This window comes from Girardinichthys multiradiatus, chromosome 5 (assembly GCF_021462225.1).
Source record: "Girardinichthys multiradiatus isolate DD_20200921_A chromosome 5, DD_fGirMul_XY1, whole genome shotgun sequence".
In the NCBI taxonomy this organism is placed as follows: domain Eukaryota; kingdom Metazoa; phylum Chordata; class Actinopteri; order Cyprinodontiformes; family Goodeidae; genus Girardinichthys; species Girardinichthys multiradiatus.
In genome coordinates this window covers 44,345,241-44,366,756 of record NC_061798.1, presented here as the reverse complement: position 1 = coordinate 44,366,756, position 21,516 = coordinate 44,345,241, and the positions used below count along the sequence as shown (strand labels likewise).

Genomic DNA, 21,516 nt, shown 5'->3' with positions numbered 1-21,516 from the left:
ACTCCAACCTGCCTGCGATCCTGTGTAAGGATCACATCCAGTCTGCGATTCAGCTCACGTAACATCTCAGTCTGAGTGTTGATCGCCCTGAAGATCCCATCACACATGCCAGGCAGCCTTACAATGGCCGGAACAGCTGCTGACATTCTCCGAATTTCTCGATATGCCAGGTAACCGCTGACTCCAAAAAGCAGAAATCCTGATATCAAACATCCAATTATATAAATCCCACTTATTAAACCTGACAGGGCACACCTGTGAAGTGAAAACCATTTCAGGTGACTACCTCTTGAAGCTCATCAACAGAATGCCAAGAGTGTGTGGAGCAGTAATCAAAGCAAAAGGTGGCTACTTTGAAGAACCTAGAATATAAGACATATTTTCAGTTGTTTCACACTTTTTTGTTCAGTATATAATTGCACATGTGTTAATTCATAGTTTTGATGCCTTTAGTGTGAAGCTACAATATTCATAGTCATGAAAATAAAGAAAACTCTTTGAATGAGAAGGTGTGTCCAAACTTTTGGTCTGTACTGTATATCTAATCAGGTAACATTTTTCTTGCCTTTTCACAGGTTGGATTGCTGAGCAATTACGTATAAATACACACATGGATAAAAATGGTTGGTACCCTTTTGTTAATGAAGGAAAAATCCACAATGGTCACATAAATAACTTGAATCTGACAAAGGTAATAATGAATGAAAATGAAAATGAAAGTCAGACACTGCTTTTCAAACATGTTTCAGAATTATTTTAAAAATAAACTCATGAAACAGGCCTGGATAAAAATGATGGTACCCTTGAAAATAATGTGACCAAAGGGATATGTTAAATCAAGGTGTGTCCATTAATTAGCATCACAGGTGTCTACATTCTTGTAATCAGTCAGTGGGCCTATATATAGGGCTACAGGTAGTCACTGTGCTGTTTGGTGACATGATGTGTACCACACTTAACATGGACCAGAGGAAGCGAAGGAAAAAGTCTCAGGAGATTAGAAAGCAAATTATAGACAAGCAGGTTAAAGGTGAAGGTTATAAGACCATCTCCAAGCAGCTTCATGTTTCTGTGACCACAGTTGCACATATTATTCAGAAATTTAAGATCCATGGGATTGTATCCAACCTCCCTGGACGTGGCCGCAGGAGGAAAACTGATGACAACACAAAGAGACGGATAATACGAACAGTAACAAAAGAGCCCAGAAAAACTTCTAAAGAGATTAAAGGTGAAAATCAAGCTCAAGGAACATCAGTGTCAGATCGCACCATCCGACGTTGTTTGAGGCAAAGTGGACTTAATGGGAGACGACCAAGGAGACCATTGTTGAAAACAAATCATAAAAAAGCCAGACTGGAATTTGCCAAACTACATGTTGACAAGCCACAAAGCTTCTGGGAGAATGTCCTATGGACAGATGAGACAAAAATTGAACTTTTTGGCAAGGCACATCAGCTCTATGTTCACATACGGAAAAATGAAGCATATGAAGAAAAGAACACTGTCCCTGCTGTGAAACATGGAGGAGGCTCTGTTATGTTCTGGGGCTGCTTTGCTGCATCTGGCACAGGGTGTCTTGAATCTGTGCAGGGTATAATGAAATCTCAAGACTATCAAGGGATTCTAGAGAGAACTGTGCAGTCGCAGGTCATAGGTCTTGCAACAGGATAATGACCCAAAACACACAGCTAAAAACACCCAAGAATGGCTAAGAGGAAAACATTGGACCATTCAGAAGTGGTCTTCTATGAGCCCTGACCTAAATCCTGTTCAGCATCTTTGGAAGGAGCTGAAACATGCCGTATGGAAAAGGCACCCTTCAAACCTGAGACAGTGGCCCAAAATACCTGCTGAGAGGTGCAGAAGTCTCATTGACAGTAATGGGAATCGTTTGTTGCAGTGATCACCTCAAAAGTTGTGCAACAAAATGTTATTTTAAGGGTACCATCATTTTTGTCCAAGCCTGTTTCATGAGTTTAGTTTTTAAAATAATTCTGTTGAAGAATGTTTGAAAAGCATTTTCTGATTTGTTCATTTTCATAGAAGTTTTATTTATCATTACCTTTGTCAGATTCAAGTTATTTCTGTGACCATTGAGGGTTTTTCTTTCATTAACCGAAGGGTACCAACAATTTTGTCTACGCGTGTATATGCTTGTTACATAGAGAGGTGTATTGTGGAAAAGAGGAGACCTCTGACTTGACTGAACAGTAAAAATAAGTCAATTTATTGTCTTCCAGTCGTTAAACAAAGCAGCAGCTACCAAGTTCAACATGAAATAATTTAGTTTTTTTTATTATAAAGGTTTAGGGTTAAGTATTGGTAATCGTTGGAAGAGATGTATTTGAGGCAGGAATACAATTTTTATGGCACTCATTCTGCCAAGCACTGCTTCTGGCAGCATTCTCCAAAACTGAAGTTAGTTTTTAATCAATCCCCTATGCTCCATACTGCTTTGTTGCCACGAAATACAAAAATTTCTCAGGAAAATTTTTAAATTGCAAGTTTTGAAGAAAAGCTGTATTTTGGCCTCTGTTGTGTGTAATTTGGGTTTTGGTAAGTAGAGAAGGGATGTCTTTGGACTAAGTAAGTGAAGTGTGATGAAAAACACAATTTTGTAGTAATTATTTGTAGTAATTATTTTAAACATGCATAGATAATTGTAAAATACAATTTTACTGTTGCACCAATAAATTTGGATACTAAACCTCCCATGCAGAATATAAAACTGTGGTTTTTGAAATTCTATGCCTTTTTCTTATATATACAGGTCCTTCTCAAAATATTAGCATATTGTGATAAAGTTCATTATTTTCCATAATGTCATGATGAAAATTTAACATTCATATATTTTAGATTCATTGCACACTAACTGAAATATTTCAGGTCTTTTATTGTCTTAATACGGATGATTTTGGCAAACAGCTCATGAAAACCCAAAATTCCTATCTCACAAAATTAGCATATTTCATCCGACCAATAAAAGAAAAGTGTTTTTAATACAAAAAACGTCAACCTTCAAATAATCATGTACAGTTATGCACTCAATACTTGGTCGGGAATCCTTTTGCAGAAATGACTGCTTCAATGCAGCGTGGCATGGAGGCAATCAGCCTGTGGCACTGCTGAGGTCTTATGGAGGCCCAGGATGCTTCGATAGCGGCCTTTAGCTCATCCAGAGTGTTGGGTCTTGAGTCTCTCAACGTTCTCTTCACAATATCCCACAGATTCTCTATGGGGTTCAGGTCAGGAGAGTTGGCAGCCCAATTGAGCACAGTGATACCATGGTCAGTAAACCATTTACCAGTGGTTTTGGCACTGTGAGCAGGTGCCAGGTTGTGCTTCATCTCTATAAAGCTTTTCAGCAGATGGAAGCATGAGGTGCTCCAAAATCTCCTGATAGCTAGCTGCATTGACCCTGCCCTTGATAAAACACAGTGGACCAACACCAGCAGCTGACACGGCACCCCAGACCATCACTGACTGTGGGTACTTGACACTGGACCTCTGGCATTTTGGCATTTCCTTCTCCCCAGTCTTCCTCCAGACTCTGGCACCTTGATTTCTGAATGACATGCAGAATTTGCTTTCATCCGAAAAAAGTACTTTGGACCACTGAGCAACAGTCCAGTGCTGCTTCTCTGTAGCCCAGGTCAGGCGCTTCTGCCGCTGTTTCTGGTTCAAAAGTGGCTTGACCTGGGGAATGCGGCACCTGTAGCCCATTTCCTGCACACGCCTGTGCACGGTGGCTCTGGATGTTTCTACTCCAGACTCAGTCCACTGCTTCCGCAGGTCCCCCAAGGTCTGGAATCGGCCCTTCTCCACAATCTTCCTCAGGGTCCGGTCACCTCTTTTCGTTGTGCAGCGTTTTCTGCCACACTTTTTCCTTCCCACAGACTTCCCACTAAGGTGCCTTGATACAGCACTCTGGGAACAGCCTATTCGTTCAGAAATTTCTTTCTGTGTCTTACCCTCTTGCTTGAGGGTGTCAATAGTGGCCTTCTGGACAGCAGTCAGGTCGGCAGTCTTACCCATGATTGGGGTTTTGAGTGATGAACCAGGCTGGGAGTTTTAAAGGTCTCAGGAATCTTTTGCAGGTGTTTAGAGTTAACTCGTTGATTCAGATGATTAGGTTCATAGCTCGTTTAGAGACCCTTTTAATGATATGCTAATTTTGTGAGATAGGAATTTTGGGTTTTCATGAGCTGTATGCCAAAATCATCCGTATTAAGACAATAAAAGACCTGAAATATTTCAGTTAGTGTGCAAAGAATCTAAAATATATGAATGTTAAATTTTCATCATGACATTATGGAAAATAATGAACTTTATCACAATATGCTAATATTTTGAGAAGGACCTGTATGAAGACATTGTTGAGAAGAGACAATTTTGTTTATTTTCTTTTTCTCTCATTTTTTCTTGTTTTTTGTTTTGTTTTTGATTTAATAGTAAATGGAAAATGCATCCGCATTTGTAGATCAGATAAATATTTGCCAGTTTTCAGCATGAGTCTATATTTTTGCGCAAACAGCTAATTTTGCATATTTTTCCTTAGTAAATAAATGGCTTGCATTATGTTTGATTCACATGTTTGGTTTTATTCGGCCGTGCAGCTGTAGCTGGAGCACGTTACCACATAGAAAAGTGAAATAAAGCCAAACATTAAAAACAATAAGTATGACTAAAGTTCTGCGGGCTGACACCCCTCCACCACCCCATCTCTGCCCTCATACAGCCTCCTGGACTTATGTGGGCAAAGCCAGCCTCCTATTGGCTTTCACTGTAGAACCCTCCAGTCTCACTATCATCACTCCATTCCGCGAACCAATCAGTGAAGCCGCTCCGGTCATGACGTCACTCTCCTCTCCTCTCGGCCAATCAGGTTTTCCAATATTACTGTACTTCACCGGTCGTCCGCCTCTCCGTCAGGTAGTCGGGACGCGCTGCGGAAAGGCGAGGCTTGCGTGTTGTTTCGATCTGCAGGTAAAACATTTAGCTGATTTTAAAGCTGTTGCACCATTTTTTGTGTTAGTTATTAAGGCGTGTGATCTAGTTGTCTCGACTTATACGTGGGTTTTTAGTAGCTAAAGCTTACGTTTCGCTAACAGTGTGGTGTAAGTTATCACTGTAATAAGGCTGAATATGGCTGTCCTTGTGTTTAGTTATTAATACCATGTTTTAATGTTTTCAGATACAGTAAAGATGTGAAGGTTGTCTAATGTACGTAATTGCACAGTTATTTGGTATAAAGTTTGAGAGGCACAGCGACGTATGGAGCTTCTTTACTTTTAATTTGTAAATTCAGTTTTTGGTCATCAAACCAAACGTTTTTTACATTCTCAAGTGAAAAATGAGAGTGAAAAATCTTCTCAAACCTTTTGTTGAGAACTTTTTGTTTTACAAAATACCCTAACAAGGTAAAAACAGATAGGGAGGCATTAGAAACACATTATTGGTCAAACTAATCGCATTACAAGGATACATTATTAAACGAATAAAATAAACTACATTTGTGGAAGCATTTGTGTTGACAGGAAACAGAGAAAAAAATCTAAACATTAAAAAGACACCTAAAATATGAGTCTTAAACCATAGACTGCAAATGTAGCAATAAATGTAAAAGATTAAATATTTTCTTTATTATAAAATAAGATAATGGCAAAACAATACTGTGAGAATATTAACTTTAAATTTTTTGAATGAATAAAAATGTAAAAATTGTTTTTCAAATAAAGATCAGGCTAAAAAATACGATTTTTTATGAGATCTTACTTTATGTACCTAAACGTTCACAGAGGACCCCATGTAGAGATGCACCGAGAAATCAGCTGGCGACTTGGAAGTGTAGAGAATGTCGATCTTTACCTTAAATCTGAGATTTCCAAAGTGCTGCTAACATTTCCAAATCTAGACAAAGGTTGAAAACTTTAAAACATAAATCAAAACATCTTTGCAATGTATCTTCCTGTTATCTGCTTTAAGTCTCTTTCTCTCTCACGTTTCCACAGACATTTCTCAACAGTGTCCTATTAAATAGCTTCTTATATGCCTGTTCTTCCCCTGATTTAATTTCTAGGCACCTCACTGATACTGAAAATATCTGAGTCTTCCTCCCTGAGTAACAGCGTTGGCACCAAAGAATCTTGTTGTTACAGGAGACCTGGTTGCATCCAGTATGGTGTGTTTGCCGCTTGGAAAAGGATAGATGTTTTTTTTTTTTTGTTTCCAACTAACTGGTCACCACTCAGAGCCGATCAGCTGATTTATCTGTATCTTTCAATTTATATGTCAGTCTGTGTTATTTTGGTAATTCTAGTCATGTCTGCTAAATAAAAATGAATTTTATCTTTGTGACTGCTGGTAATCAAGTGCCGAAAGAGACAACGCTTCTAGAACACAGGCGCAACGCTGGTTCCGTTTAGCAGTTGTTGTTTTTTAAATGGTTGAATGATTCACAGTATTTCAGACTTAAATAGCTTAACAAACAAAACCAGTTTTCTAAAAAATGGGACATAAAATGATTTAAAAAGCAGCCAAAGACCAAAGAAAACATCTTTAGAAAGTTTGACTGATTGGAAACAGTCTAGCAATGAGGGCACAATACTGTACATTGGATAAATACACTTGAAGTGAAATGAGACATAGTGATAAATAATATCACTTATCTGAAACAGTTAACTTATACTCTTATTCTGCTTCTTGTGTACAGGTTTGATGTAATTACTACATATAACACTGTCTTTTTTCCAGACCTGCATCCTCCATCATGGCAGCGAACGGTACTTCAGACATATTGAGCTCTGCCTACCTTGCAGTGGAGTATGTAGACGCTGTGTTGCCAGAAAACCCCCTTCAATCCTCCCTGAAACACGCCTGGGGTTGCATGCTGGACAACTATACCAAGTTCCAGATCGCCACATGGGGTTCGCTCATCGTCCACGAGTTCATCTATTTCCTGTTCTGTGTGCCCGGCTTCCTCTTTCAGTTCATGCCCTTCATGCAGAAATACAAAATCCAGCAGGTTGGTGTTTGTTTTATGCTACTTGGCATGGTTTTAGGTTTTGATATGTTTATGGTGTGATGACGGATGCTGACAGACATGCGTGTGTTTGTGCAGGACAAGCCGGAGACGTGGGAGAAACAGTGGAGATGTTTGAAGATGCTGGTGTTTAACCACTTCTTCATTCAGTTTCCGTTAATCTGTGGAACGTACTACTTCACTGAGTTCTTCAGCATCCCGTACGACTGGGACTCGATGCCCCGCTGGTCAGTAAAAACTATTACAAAACAAAGTCTTACATAAATGATAATTAAAAATACCCATAATATTCAACAGTCATATCATTTTCTTAAATAATGAGCTCAATATTAAGGTCCATATCTGATACGTTTTAGTGCCTTGTGCCTCATTTGAATGTGAAATAACTTTACATGTAAAACAGGGTTTAGAAGTTCACTTAGGTCTTAACATCTGTGTTCGTTTTTCTTGCAAATTGTCTGGTTTTATAAAGTTGTCGAGGATCTTTTCATTTAAAGGATTTGCTAGGCTTATTTTCCAGATCTTGTTGCTCTTTTAGTGATTATTTTCTTTTCCCTTTAAGTTCTTAGTTAAATGAAACTGCTCCATGAAATAGCATCAGTCAATGTCCTTCTACACGTACAGTTCTGGTAAATATTGCATGTTCTTTGCAGTTACTAAAACAACCCTTTAGGCGTAGCGCTGATGGTGTAGGGGTTAAGCGTGCGACCATATACGGTCCTCGAAGCGGCTGTCGTGGGTTCAAGTCCCGGACATTTGCCGAATGTCTCCCCCTCTCTCTACCCCTCTTTCCTGTCTGCCTACTGTCAAAAAATGAATAAATAAAAGCCACTAGTGCCAAAAAATATCTTAAAAACAACCCTTTACTGCCTAGTTATTGTTGAGATGAGGTTAAATGAGTATTTATCAAATCTAATTATTTATGGAGCTTTTAAATGAGTAATTAAGCTTTAAGAGTTAAAGTTATCAGAGACTTCAAGTGTAACTAATGTCCATAATTTACATTTTGTTTACAAACAGTACAAAGCAAAGCCAGTGATGCAGTTTTGTTAACCTAAAAAGTTTCAGCCAGATATCAGAGTGGTCCAATTTTCCCATCAGAACTCCCAATATCTTTAGTCTATAAACACACCCAGTACCACCATGTTCTTTGTTGTGCTTATTTTGAGTTTTTTAAAAATCCAATAAAGGTTAGAGACCTACGCTTTCATGCACAAATGTAATTATCTTGCAGTATCGTATTTTTCGCACTATAAGGCGCACTTAAAAACCTTTAATTTTTTCAAAAAATGACAGTGCGCCTTGTAATCCGGAGCGCCTTATATATGGATCAATTGGTTAATTGGTTGATCCATACTGGTTGTACACGGCGCTCTGTCAAAATGTTTCAGTACGACTGGTAAACTACAAAGCCGCACCGCTTGCAGCATTACGGCTACCGTAGTCAGGGGTGTCGCCGAAGTAATAGCGGTAAACACCTGTACTGTGCTTACTCCTAGTCCAACACCACTTGTGTGTGTATAACGACCCCAAAATTGCACCTTTCAAGAGACACGCTTACGATGCTGAGTTCAAACTCGAGGCTGTCAGCTACGCAGTCGAACATGAGAATAGAGCAGCAGCGAGAGAATTCAACAGTTAACGCTACTATATTGTGAATGTACTAACGTTTGATTTAGTGCATCAAACTGTTTCTTTTACGTGTTTACTAAATCAGGGAAAAGTTCCCTTTCACGTTTTAACTAACGTTTGATTTCAACTTCAACTTCATAGACTCCAATGCATTCCTAACGTGAGGTTGGCTCTATTCAATAGATTTCTATGTAGAGGAGACCTTACCATGAGAGTGAATGGAGTTATCTGAACGCTGGTTTGTAGTGTATTAATAAAGTTTGACTGACTTATCTGACTGTTTTGTTGACATTCTCTTTAGCACAGCTCCATCTAGGGGATGCATAACGCAACCCCAGTCAAACGTTTGACTGCAGTAGCTTCTATTCTATGCGCCTTATAATCCGGTGCGCCTTATAGTGCGGAAAATACGGTACTTTTATTTTCTGCTGGATTCAAAACTACTACCTCTTTCGAGCAATCTGTGGCCCATTTTTTTTCTCTTGTATGTGTTGTAGTCCTTGTATTTTTATCTTTTTAAGAAAAAGCATGTTGTAAACATTGCACAACATATCATAATACAGTAGCTTCAAAACTTTAATTATAAAACAAACCCCCCACCCTCTCCCATTCTCCCTGCGGCTGCATAAATCCGACCCAACCCCCGCCCCGTTTTTAAGTCATTTGTCTTTAAGGGAGGAAATAAATGGGCTCCAAAGTTTCTTGACTGTGGCCATTTTGTTATTTGAAATATACCATAATCTCTCCAGGTGTAACATACATGCCACTTCTGCTAATTATGTATTAGAAGTAGGCGCTTCCTGCTTCTTTCCAGACTGTCAAAATTACCGTAAATTACGGACTACAGAGCGCACCTGATTAAAAGCCGCATGCTCTAATTTTAGAAAGAAAACCAATTTTGTATTTGTACAGGCTGCACCGGATTTTAAGCCACGGGTGTCCCACTTTGTAATATGACATATTTACACAGAAAGATATTACCCTGAGGATTTTTTAACTTTTAATTTAATCCGCATGATAATAGAAACAAATGCATCCTGCAAATGCTTTTTTTGAACAGTGCCTGTAACACGGCTACCTGTTATCAGTAACACACAAATTTCGTTGCTAATGCTTTTTTACTGAACAGTGCACGAACCACATTCCAATATCTCCTAACTGATATACACTGCAGCCTACCAGGTCAAAGGTCATTGATCGCCTTCTTCCTGCGCACTGAAACCATCAAAGTCCTGTTCTTCAGGGTCCGAATTGAACAACCTCAGGATCTCGTCACTCACTGCAGCCTCTTCATTGACGCTCTCACATGAGCGCATACGGTCCCCGTCATCACGCAGCAGTCCAGCCTTTCGAAACCCGTTGGTGATTTTCCATGTTGATGAAGGGGAATATAAATGACTGATTTACAATACCGGTACTTGAATTGTGAAAGTGCTCTTGATTTATCGCACAAGTTCATCGGACCTCCTTGAACTACTCATCAATTTGATTGGTCTACTGTTACCTGGCAAAATGTTTTTGGCGGCACGAAAAAAAAACACGCATTAGCCGCACCGTTGTATAGGCCGCAGTGTTCAAAGTGTGGGAAAAAATAGCGGCTTATAGTCCGAAATTTACTGTACTGTTTTTGTTACTATAAGTGCATGCTCAAATAGAGTAACCTGGGCTCCATTCAGCACAACTGGTCCAACAAACAACCCAGTTATAATTAACACTACCTTTAAATTATTGGACATACAGGTCCTTCTCAAAATATTAGCATATTGTGATGAAGTTAATTATTTTCCATAATGTCATGATGAAAATTTAACATTCATATATTTTAGATTCATTGCACACTAACTGAAATATTTCAGGTCTTTTATTGTCTTAATACGGATGATTTTGGCATACAGCTCATGAAAACCCAAAATTCCTATCTCACAAAATTAGCATATCATTAAAAGGGTCTCTAAACGAGCTATGAACCTAATCATCTGAATCAACAAGTTAACTCTAAACACCTGCAAAAGATTCCTGAGGCCTTTAAAACTCCCAGCCTGGTTCATCACTCAAAACCCCAATCATGGGTAAGACTGCCGACCTGACTGCTGTCCAGAAGGCCACTATTGACACCCTCAAGCAAGAGGGTAAGACACAGAAAGAAATTTCTGAACAAATAGGCTGTTCCCAGAGTGCTGTATCAAGGCACCTCAGTGGGACGTCTGTGGGAAGGAAAAAGTGTGGCAGAAAACGCTGCACAACGAGAAGAGGTGACCGGACCCTGAGGAAGATTGTGGAGAAGGGCCGATTCCAGACCTTGGGGGACCTGCGGAAGCAGTGGGCTGAGTCTGGAGTAGAAACATCCAGAGCCATCGTGCACAGGGGTGTGCAGGAAATGGGCTACAGGTGCCGCATTCCCCAGGTCAAGCCACTTTTGAACAAGAAACAGCGGCAGAAGCGCCTGACCTGGGCTACAGAGAAGCAGCACTGGACTGTTGCTCAGTGGTCCAAAGTACTTTTTTCGGATGAAAGCAAATTCTGCATGTCATTTGGAAATCAAGGTGCCAGAGTCTGGAGGAAGACTGGGGAGAAGGAAATGCCAAAATGCCAGAAGTCCAGTGTCAAGTACCCACAGTCAGTGATGGTCTGGGGTGCCGTGTCAGCTGCTGGTGTTGGTCCACTGTGTTTTATCAAGGGCAGGGTCAATGCAGCTAGCTATCAGGAGATTTTGGAGCACTTCATGCTTCCATCTGCTGAAAAGCTTTATGGAGATGAAGATTTCATTTTTCAGCACGACCTGGCACCTGCTCATAGTGCCAAAACCACTGGTAAATGGTTTACTGACCATGGTATCACTGTGCTCAATTGGCCTGCCAACTCTCCTGACCTGAACCCCATAGAGAATCTGTGGGATATTGTGAAGAGAACGTTGAGAGACTCAAGACCCAACACTCTGGATGAGCTAAAGGCCGCTATCGAAGCATCCTGGGCCTCCATAAGACCTCAGCAGTGCCACAGGCTGATTGCCTCCATGCCACGCCGCATTGAAGCAGTCATTTCTGCAAAAGGATTCCCGACCAAGTATTGAGTGCATAACTGTGCATGATTATTTGAAGGTTGACATTTTTTTTGTATTAAAAACACTTTTCTTTTATTGGTCGGATGAAATATGCTAATTTTGTGAGATATGAATTTTGGGTTTTCATGAGCTGTATGCCAAAATCATCCGTATTAAGACAATAAAAGACCTGAAATATTTCAGTTAGTGTGCAATGAATCTAAAATATATGAATGTTACATTTTCATCATGACATTATGGAAAATAATGAACTTCATCACAATATGCTAATATTTTGAGAAGGACCTGTAGTTTTAAACACATCTTTCCAACTTGTCTGTAGTTCGGGACATGAAACATAACCATGTAACAGTGTAGCCTCTGCCGTTTCACATTTAATACACATGGGTGAGAGCTCTGGAAAAGAAGTATGTAACCTGTAACCCTTGCTATAGAGAAGTCCATGCAAGATTTTAAATTGGATTAATCAATGACGTGTGTTAATGGAACAAGTAAGTGTACCCTCCAGAACCTTTTCCGAGGTTTTCTCAGACACCTGGACCTCCAGTTCCTCTTCCCAGGCTGTTTTAATCCCTTCAGCTGATGGAAGGCTGTGTGATAACAAATAGTTATATGAGTGACCTTCTTGTTTATCTGAATTTGTGCTTATGTCCAATAGCCTATCTAGTATAATTGGGCTCAATATGTTTTTGTACAAAATCTGTGATTTGGAGATACCTGATAGAAGGTGGTGCTTGGTAGGCCAAACGTTCCCTGCAATGGATGAAAGGATGCAGATTGATATAAATATATAGGTCTCCAATATTTTTATCCCCACATTGTTTCAGCGCTCAAAGGTTTTTATCTAGAGTTCATGGAGCAAAGGACAGGTTATCTAAAACTGCTTTTAGCAAGGTTAATTCACTGATGTCAAATTGACCTTTAATCTGCTTCCTGATTCAGATTGTATTTGTAATAATAGGATTTGAGTTGTAGGAAGATTTGTTATTTGCAGTGGGAGACAGAACAATTGCCCCAATATTGTAAGAGCTCAGACATTTTTAAAAGTTTAATAATTAATCCTTATAGATATTAGCTCACTTTTACCCCAGTTAATCTTATATCCTGAAAACTTTGCAATCAAATTCAGTAGCACTGTCAGAGACAATGTAGGTCGTGTTATGTATCATCTGCATATAAGGACATTTTATTTGACGTGTATATTGTATTATAACTGTAAATATCTGGGTGTAATCTAAAAGACTCCACTAGAGGATCATCAACCAGTGCAAACAGCACTGGACTAAGTGCAATGCCTTGTCTAGTCTCTCTGAACATTTTAAAGTGCAGAGACATTGTTGAGTTAGTGATCATTTTAGCTGTAGGATTAAACTACAGCAGTGTGATTAACAAAATAAATGCCTCATCTAGTTTACAGTTCTTCAGCAGAAAAAAATAAATACAAACCACTTTTTCAGCATCAAGTGTCATTACTACCAGTTCCTCCTTGGGTGGCCTCTTGGAGTGTATAATGTTATAAAGTCATCTAAGAGTAAAAGGTAGGACATTTGCAGCCATCCAGGTAGTCCTGTATAGAAAGCAATTGTGACTCGTTTTTGGGTACAGAGCCTCATCATGTGATACAAGCATTTTTACCTGAGCCTGATTAAATTTTATGTGTGGCACGATCATTTTCTAATTTTCGTAGTTGACAGTGTATGTGTTTTACCACCAAATTCATGATGTTTTTATTTGTTTTTGCATACCCATTTTGGCTGACGTTAATTTATTAAGTTTATATTTTAGTGCCAAAATTTCTTTAAGCTTTTCCTTGAATGGATTTTCTGCATTCTCCCTATCCAGTTTATAAATATGGTATTCCGGTACTTTCTGTTTTATCAAATTTGTTCTCTACAGAAGGCTTGATAAGGAATAATGCATCCTCTTAAACAGGCTTTGAATGCCTCCCATAATATCTTATGAGAGGCATCTGGAGTGTCATTAGTTTCCAAATAAAGAGTAATATGCATTTCAAGGTATACACATAGCTCCTCGTCTAACAGTATCTGTGGCTACATCCTCCATGTTAGCTGTCCACACTTCCAGGAAGAATGTGACAGGGCAGTGATTCGAAACCGTGATTGCATGTTATTTGGGGTTACTTTTGTGGGGTATCAGCCTTCCATCAACCAAAAAATAATCAGTTCCAGTATACACATTATGCACCAGCCAGTGGTATGAATACTTCCTAGCTAGAAGGTTTAGAAGCCTCCATACATCAGACATATTCAGATTTTTATAAATGTTTTCAGCTTTGATTGAGGCCTAGAATGTCTTTTCTAAGTGAAATAGCTGTTCCCCTATTTGTAATAGGGAAGGCAGAGTGAAATATGTGCCCTACCCATTAAGCTTTATCTTTAACTTTATGCTGTTTGGAGTTCATCTTCTGCTAGTAGAAATAATCATGTCAGCTGACATTATGACTATTTATGTAACAACTGAGTGTAGCTGGTTGGTTTCACTACATTTATTAGCTAGGTTGCTGTTTCTTAGTGGTCTTTTGTTTAATTGATTTATCTAACCAAGCCCTCCTCGGCCCTCTTTCAGGCCGTCTCTTCTGGCTCGGTGCTTCGGCTGCGCTGTCATCGAGGACACCTGGCATTACTTCCTTCATCGCATACTGCACCACAGGCGCATCTACAAATACATCCACAAAGTCCACCATGAGTTCACTGTGAGTGAAACGGCCCGCTGATAAACAAACACGCATTCTTTACTGAGGAGTTACTTATTAAGTCTGACATCACGTGTCCCGGCTGTGTCTCAGGCTCCATTCGGCATGCAGGCAGAGTACGCTCATCCTCTGGAGACAATCATCCTGGGTGCTGGTTTCTTCATTGGTATCATGATCTTCTGTAACCATGTGTTCTTCCTCTGGGCCTGGGTGGCTTTCCGTCTGCTGGAGACCATTGATGTTCACAGGTGGGACACAATGAAAGCTTTAACTTTTAAGGTTCTCACAGATGGTCCATTAAAATATGGAATTTATTTTTTAAAACGTCGTTTATGTCTGTAGTTTATAGGACCTACCACTAGAGGGCCACAGAGGACCATATTCATATATTTCCCAAAAAGTGATGCATGATTAGATTTATATTTTAACGCATCTTACTAATATTTCTTGTGGGTTTTAATTATTTGTTTTGACCAGTGCAGAAAAGTAGATAAATGAAGCTTAATAAGACTTCTTTCAAGAAGAAATTCAATCAGAAGAATCTTAGTTCAATGAAAGAAAAGCAGATGTATCATAAAAATCTCTATTAAGCTCGTAAATGTGTTTTTGGCCTTTAAAATCTAATTATTTTAGATGTTGTTTTCTCACGTTTGTAATTATAGTTTGAAAATTATAATATTTCACTTTTTTTTAATCTGCTAAATAAGTAAAATTTGTTTGTCATATTAAAATATGAACACCACAATAAATGTAAAAATTTATATAAACAAAAAATGAAAAATAATACAAATTAACATATTCTTGGAGAACATTTTTAAGGCATGCATGTAATAAAATGATGCCTGTAAATATTTTTATTTAATTTTATTCTGAAACTAAATTACAGTAACTGTGAGCAATTTGTGAAGAATCGTTGAGTCAGGATGGTTGAATTGAGTCATAGGGTTATACAGCAGGTAACTATACCTAATACTGTATCATAGTGGTGTGGTGCTATTATGTTGACATAATTAGGCACACATCACTTGCAAACAAAGGTAAGAATACCTTAATAGTAGATGCGGACCTTATGTGTTGGACAAGATCTGAAGTCATCGATAAAATTAGGATGTGTTTAAAGACATATCATGTCCCCTTCAGAAGGAACTGACCCCTTAATCAGATGAAGTCTTTCGGCAAATCCTTCTTCATACAGGCGGAGGTTGCTGAAGGCACTCGTCGTTGAAGTGAGGAAATAGGAATTTCCCCACAGATGTGGAAATGTTTTCACAAAAAAAAAAAGAATTTAATCAGGCCGTTTGAAGAGGTTCTGATGCTTGGGGACGGTGTAATGAATTGTGTGGGTTAATACATCCAACAACTGAACATTTAGACTTGTTCGCTTGCAGGCATGTAGGCATCCTTGGATCTTGGACTACACAATTGCAGCAAGAAATAAAAATGACGATACGTGAAATTGATCAGCTGGAAGTCCATGACTTTATTTAGCTGCAAATACTGTGATGTAACAGTTCAAAAAAAAAGGTAATAGAGAATAGAGAAAAATACAACCCAAACAGAATATAAAGATATCTCCACAGCACTCGGAGAGACTAAATTCAACTTATGTGGACACATACAGACTAGACTCCAAGTACACAAGAAAATGTATTTAGGTGTTTAAAAAGTGGATTTTACATGACATGTCCCCTTTAAGAAACCAGTTAGAAGGTGACCACAGCTATCATTTCTGCAGTGTCACTGCTATAGTTCCTCTGAGACACTTACAAATTAGTTCTGTTATTTGACTCAAAATGTGACTAGCCTTCATCCCTTTCTTATTCCTCGTCACAGCGGTTATGAAATCCCTCTGAACCCGCTCCACCTGATCCCTTTCTACGCTGGTGCCCGTTTCCATGACTTCCACCATATGAACTTTGTGGGTAACTACGCCTCCACCTTCACCTGGTGGGATAAGCTTCTGAACACCGACAACCAGTACAACAAGTACATGGAGAAACAAGGAGAGAAGAAGGAGCAGTAAAGCAGCCTATATGCAGAGATGAAGAGAAAAATAGCATCACTGTTGTTCATCTCTGGTAACTTAATGGGACATACAGGGAAGGTGTGTGAAAATGAACTTGCACTGCTGTATTCTGAATCTGAATCAGACTGAGTTGACTTCAGTTGGCCTTCTGTGCCTTAATAAATCATAAATATGCTATTTTTGTCACCAGCTGCAGGCTGAATAAAGAAAACATCAATATCCTCATTTTTTTCCCCTTTGCTTTTCATCATATGAAATGTAAAGATGGTCTACCATATCACTGTTGTTGTGAAATGCTCCTATTTACCTCTGAATGTTTCAGCACTTTAGCACTTCCTCCTTGAGCTGATCGGCATCAAAGTGACTTAAGTTCTTCCAGCTAATTCAACAGTTCAGTAGAAACTGTCTGAACCGGTTCGATGCAAACTCTTTTAAATTTTAGATAAAAAAGGGAATTGGCTCATGTGTCCTTTCCGTGTTCTTAAAATCTATTTTTTCATGTTTGAAGAATCAAATGCCTTTTTTTAATTTCAACAAGAAAAGAAGCGCTGAATGTGTTTTGTTTCTTCTCTACTTGTGTTAAAATAAAATTGTGTAAATACTTAAAGCAGATGTATTTCATTGCAGTTATATTTAACAGTTTGATCCTGAGGTGTGGCTTTGAATAAAATAAAACTGTTAAGAACAAAATTCTTACATTTCTTTTAAGAGATTGCATTATACAGGTCCTTCTCAAAATATTAGCATTTTGTGATAAAGTTAATTATTTTCCATAATATCATGATGAAAATTTAACATTCATATATTTTAGATTTATTGCACACTAACTGAAATATTTCAGGTCTTTTATTGTCTTAATACGGATGATTTTGGCATACAGCTCATGAAAACCCAAAATTCCTATCTCACAAAATTAGCATATCATTAAAAGGGTCTCTAAACGAGCTATGAACCTAATCATCTGAATCAACGAGTTAACTCTAAACACCTGCAAAAGATTCCTGAGGCCTTTAAAACTCCCAGCCTGGTTCATAACTCAAAACCCCAATCATGGGTAAGACTGCCGACCTGACTGCTGTCTAGAAGGCCACTATTGACACCCTCAAGCAAGAGGGTAAGACACAGAAAGACATTTCTGAACGAATAGACTGTTCCCAGAGTGCTGTATCAAGGCACCTCAGTGGGAAGTCTGTGGGAAGGAAAAAGTGTGGCAGAAAACGCTGCACAACGAGAAGAGGTGACCGGACCCTGAGGAAGATTGTGGAGAAGGGCCGATTCCAGACCTTGGGGGACCTGCGGAAGCAGTGGACTGAGTCTGGAGTAGAAACATCCAGAGCCACCGTGCACAGGCGTGTGCAGGAAATGGGCTACAGGTGCCGCATTCCCCAGGTCAAGCCACTTTTGAACCAGAAACAGCGGCAGAAGCGCCTGACCTGGGCTACAGAGAAGCAGCACTGGACTGTTGCTCAGTGGTCCAAAGTACTTTTTTCAGATGAAAGCAAATTCTGCATGTCATTCGGAAATCAAGGTGCCAGAGTCTGGAGGAAGACTGGGGAGAAGGAAATGCCAGAAGTCCAGTGTCAAGTACCCACAGTCAGTGATGGTCTGGGGTGCCGTGTCAGCTGCTGGTGTTGGTCCACTGTGTTTTATCAAGGGCAGGGTCAATGCAGCTAGCTATCAGGAGGTTTTGGAGCACTTCATGCTTCCATCTGCTGAAAAGCTTTATGGACATGAAGATTTCATTTTTCAGCACAACCTGGCACCTGCTCACAGTGCCAAAACCACTGGTAAATGGTTTACTGACCATGGTATCACTGTGCTCAATTGGCCTGCCAACTCTCCTGACCTGAACCCCATAGAGAATCTGTGGGATATTGTGAAGCGAACGTTGAGAGACTCAAGACCCAACACTCTGGATGAGCTAAAGGCCACTATCGAAGCATCCTGGGCCTCCATAAGACCTCAGCAGTGCCACAAGCTGATTGCCTCCATGCCACGCCGCATTGAAGCAGTCATTTCTGCAAAAGGATTCCCGACCAAGTATTGAGTGCATAACTGTACATGATTATTTGAAGGTTGACGTTTTTTGTATTAAAAACACTTTTCTTTTATTGGTCAGATGAAATATGCTAATTTTGTGAGATAGTAATTTTGGGTTTTCATGAGCTGTATGCCAAAATCATCCGTATTAAGACAATAAAAGACCTGAAATATTTCAGTTAGTGTGCAATGAATCAAAAATATATGAATGTTACATTTTCATCATGACATTATGGAAAATAATGAACTTTATCACAATATGCTAATATTTTGAGAAGGACCTGTATTTGCTATCCTGCACCATCAAAGAACCCCTGCAGCTGCATCCAGTGCACACACCATCACAGTGTAGTCAATTCACCCAGTAGCAGCTGACACTAGACAGGAAGGGGGGTAATATTTCCAAAAGGTATTTAGTAAATTAGTCAATTTAAAGAAAATGTAGATGTTGCAATTTAATTGCATGTTGCAGGTGTCAATTGACAATTTACAAGCCTAGAATAATAAAACCATTTTTCTCAGCATATCTTAATTGTTTTAGGTACTACTTAGTTTGAAAAACAGTAAATGCAAAGACGAATAAAAAACAATATCTGAGGTAAGGGAACTTGGGAAAAGACAGAGTGCATGTTTGGTAAATGATGGAAAAAGAAAGTACAATGAGGTACTTGCAGCAATAGCTTATCAGTGGCTCTATGGGAAAGAAACAGCAAAATTCAGAAACACCGAACCAAGGGTTTGTCTATGTGAAAGAAGGCTGAAAGGGTTAGTGGCAGCAATAGTTTTGTTAGTGGGTGCATCCAGGAAAGAGACCCAGCAGAACACAGAATCACTGGGCCAGGGGTACTTTCCACAGGAGTAAAATACACATCTGAACAGATGGAGCAAAATGAATGAGTTCTAGGATTTCCCAGGAACTCTTTGGATTCTCTCATTGTGTCCCAGTTTCTTTACGCCAGGTGACAACCCTGAATAAAGCTGAAACTAGAACTGGATTAAATGGGTTCATCAACACTGAAATATACGCATCAAAATGAATTGAAAATGTGTGTAAATATTTGCAGAGTATGTTTACATTTTCTTTCAAATCTACTAAAATACAGGAATAGCTGATATATTAAGATTATGCTGAAGACATTCCAGACTTTTTTCATGTGCTCTTCCACACTGGTGGAAAAACCTACTGAGTGATAACAAAACAGGGGTGTCTGTCTATCTTTAAAAAGACCCAGCTCTTGGGAGCATCTCCTACCCTAGCATACCCTGTACCTCTCTACCCCTTCTAGTGGACTTCCATCCATCCCTGAACTTTATTTCTACATTGTCACCCCTAAAAGAACCTGCCTAGTGGTTCTCCTTCTAGGTAGCTTATTGTTAACTTTGATATTAGCTACAATTTTATATCATGTGTAGGCTGTTGTGGATAAAAGCTCTTGCCAAATGGAGCAACATTAACATATTTAGTGTACTTGCCTTTTAAACTGTATGAATAGGGTCAAATGGTTTGAGTATCCTTCAACAAGCTTCTCACAATACAGTCTGAGTCTCCATTGTATGTTACTTTGCTCTCTCACACACACACACACACCTTTTCAGATTTGTCCACACTTTTTTAATGACCACTCCAAAACATTGCCTTTGTTATCCTTAAGCCTGTCAGAGTGATGGCAGACAGGCCGGTAGGAGAAGCACGGTGAGATGAAAAAAGGTTTCATAAAGCAACAAAAAGAAAACTCTCAGCTGGCTGGATGTAGCAGATGTAGGCATTAACATAAATAGGCTTGGCATGGCAACAGTTGTGGACAGGCTTGGCATAACAAACAGTATAAACCAGCAACGAGCAAACAGAACAGAGGAGCATATATAGTACCACACGCAGCTGAGACAGGGAGACTGAGGTGGACCGAATGAAGCTGGTTCAGAACAGGAACGAAGTAGTCATCAGCAACAAACAAAAAACAGATTAGGCAACAAACACAGGGTAAAGTCCTTGGAAGTTACAAGAGGAACCAGCAAGGAATAATACAGATGAAGAGGTGGAGTATGAACCAATGAGAAGGGGAGACAGGTAATCAGCTGAATAGTGAACAGGTGTGAGGACCAACTGCAGGGAACTGAGGGAGATAATGTTGCTATGGTTACAGGTGCAGGGGAACACAGAGACCTGGAAAGAAACTAGACTAAAGACAACTCAGGGAAGCAGATCTAAGGAAAACTATAACCAAACATAAAATATAAGAATCTGGAGAGTAACAACTAACAAGAGTAATCTGAAGACCTGAGGAAAAACCTAACTGGGAAAAGTAAACAAACACAGAATAGCAAGTGACAGACTGCAACTAATGTGACCAGACAGAACATAAACATAAGGGACTAACCAAGAGAGAACAATATTACATAACAAACCGTGGAGAAAAAAATAGATCTAAAGGGAAACACATGAACACCAGAATCTAGAAAGTGATAACTTAACAGAAGTAACTAATAATCAGAAAGAAACTGAAAAACACCTAACAGAGAAAAAGTAAACTAACAAAAACCTCAAAATGGCAGATCCCGACACTGATATGTATTTTTAGGGAGCCAACCCCTGGCACTGTTATTTTGGGGGTCACAGGCTGAAAAGTGTGGGATTCTAAAATAATTAAGGAACTAAAGTGCAACCTGAAAAAATATAAACAATGATCAGAAGCAAGAGCCAAAACTACCAATTTGGTGTTTTGATTCGATTTGACTAACTTTTCCGGACTTCCCTCCATTCCTGCACTCAGCTTCTACTCCTGAGACTGGTGGTCCTTCTTCTAAGTAGCTTATCATTAGCTTTGATATTAACAACCTTGTTATAAACTCATTTATGTATTTGCCAAATACATAAATATATATTTTGTTCTTAGTTGAAATAGCTTTATAAATATCTTCATCTCGCAAAACAGGATAAGATATTTTATGTTATTTATATATAGAAGCCTTTATTTTGGAGGTTCTGGCTGGATGTGCGG

General features: G+C 39.2%; 1 protein-coding gene across 1 annotated transcript; it reads left to right on the top strand.

Moving 5' to 3' along the window:
* The first annotated feature begins 4,859 nt into the window (after positions 1 to 4,859).
* msmo1 (methylsterol monooxygenase 1) lies at positions 4,860 to 17,167 on the top strand. The gene is made up of 6 exons (XM_047365676.1): positions 4,860 to 4,989; positions 6,757 to 7,027; positions 7,124 to 7,272; positions 14,325 to 14,451; positions 14,545 to 14,699; positions 16,285 to 17,167. Exons 2-6 carry the CDS (start codon positions 6,773 to 6,775, stop codon positions 16,472 to 16,474), a joined length of 876 nt encoding a protein of 291 aa, XP_047221632.1. The 5' UTR covers positions 4,860 to 4,989; positions 6,757 to 6,772; the 3' UTR covers positions 16,475 to 17,167.
* Positions 17,168 to 21,516: the final 4,349 nt, after the last annotated feature.

What these genes read in the sequence shown, in the direction of transcription:
- msmo1 (XM_047365676.1), top strand. Translation starts at nt 6,773, where the DNA reads ATGGCAGCGAACGGTACTTCAGACATATTGAGCTCTGCCTACCTTGCA. An exon ending in AAGTCCACCATGAGTTCACT is followed by an intron (nt 14,452 to 14,544) that starts GTGAGTGAAACG and finishes GCTGTGTCTCAG; the next exon opens with GCTCCATTCGGCATGCAGGC. An exon ending in GAGACCATTGATGTTCACAG is followed by an intron (nt 14,700 to 16,284) that starts GTGGGACACAAT and finishes TCCTCGTCACAG; the next exon opens with CGGTTATGAAATCCCTCTGA.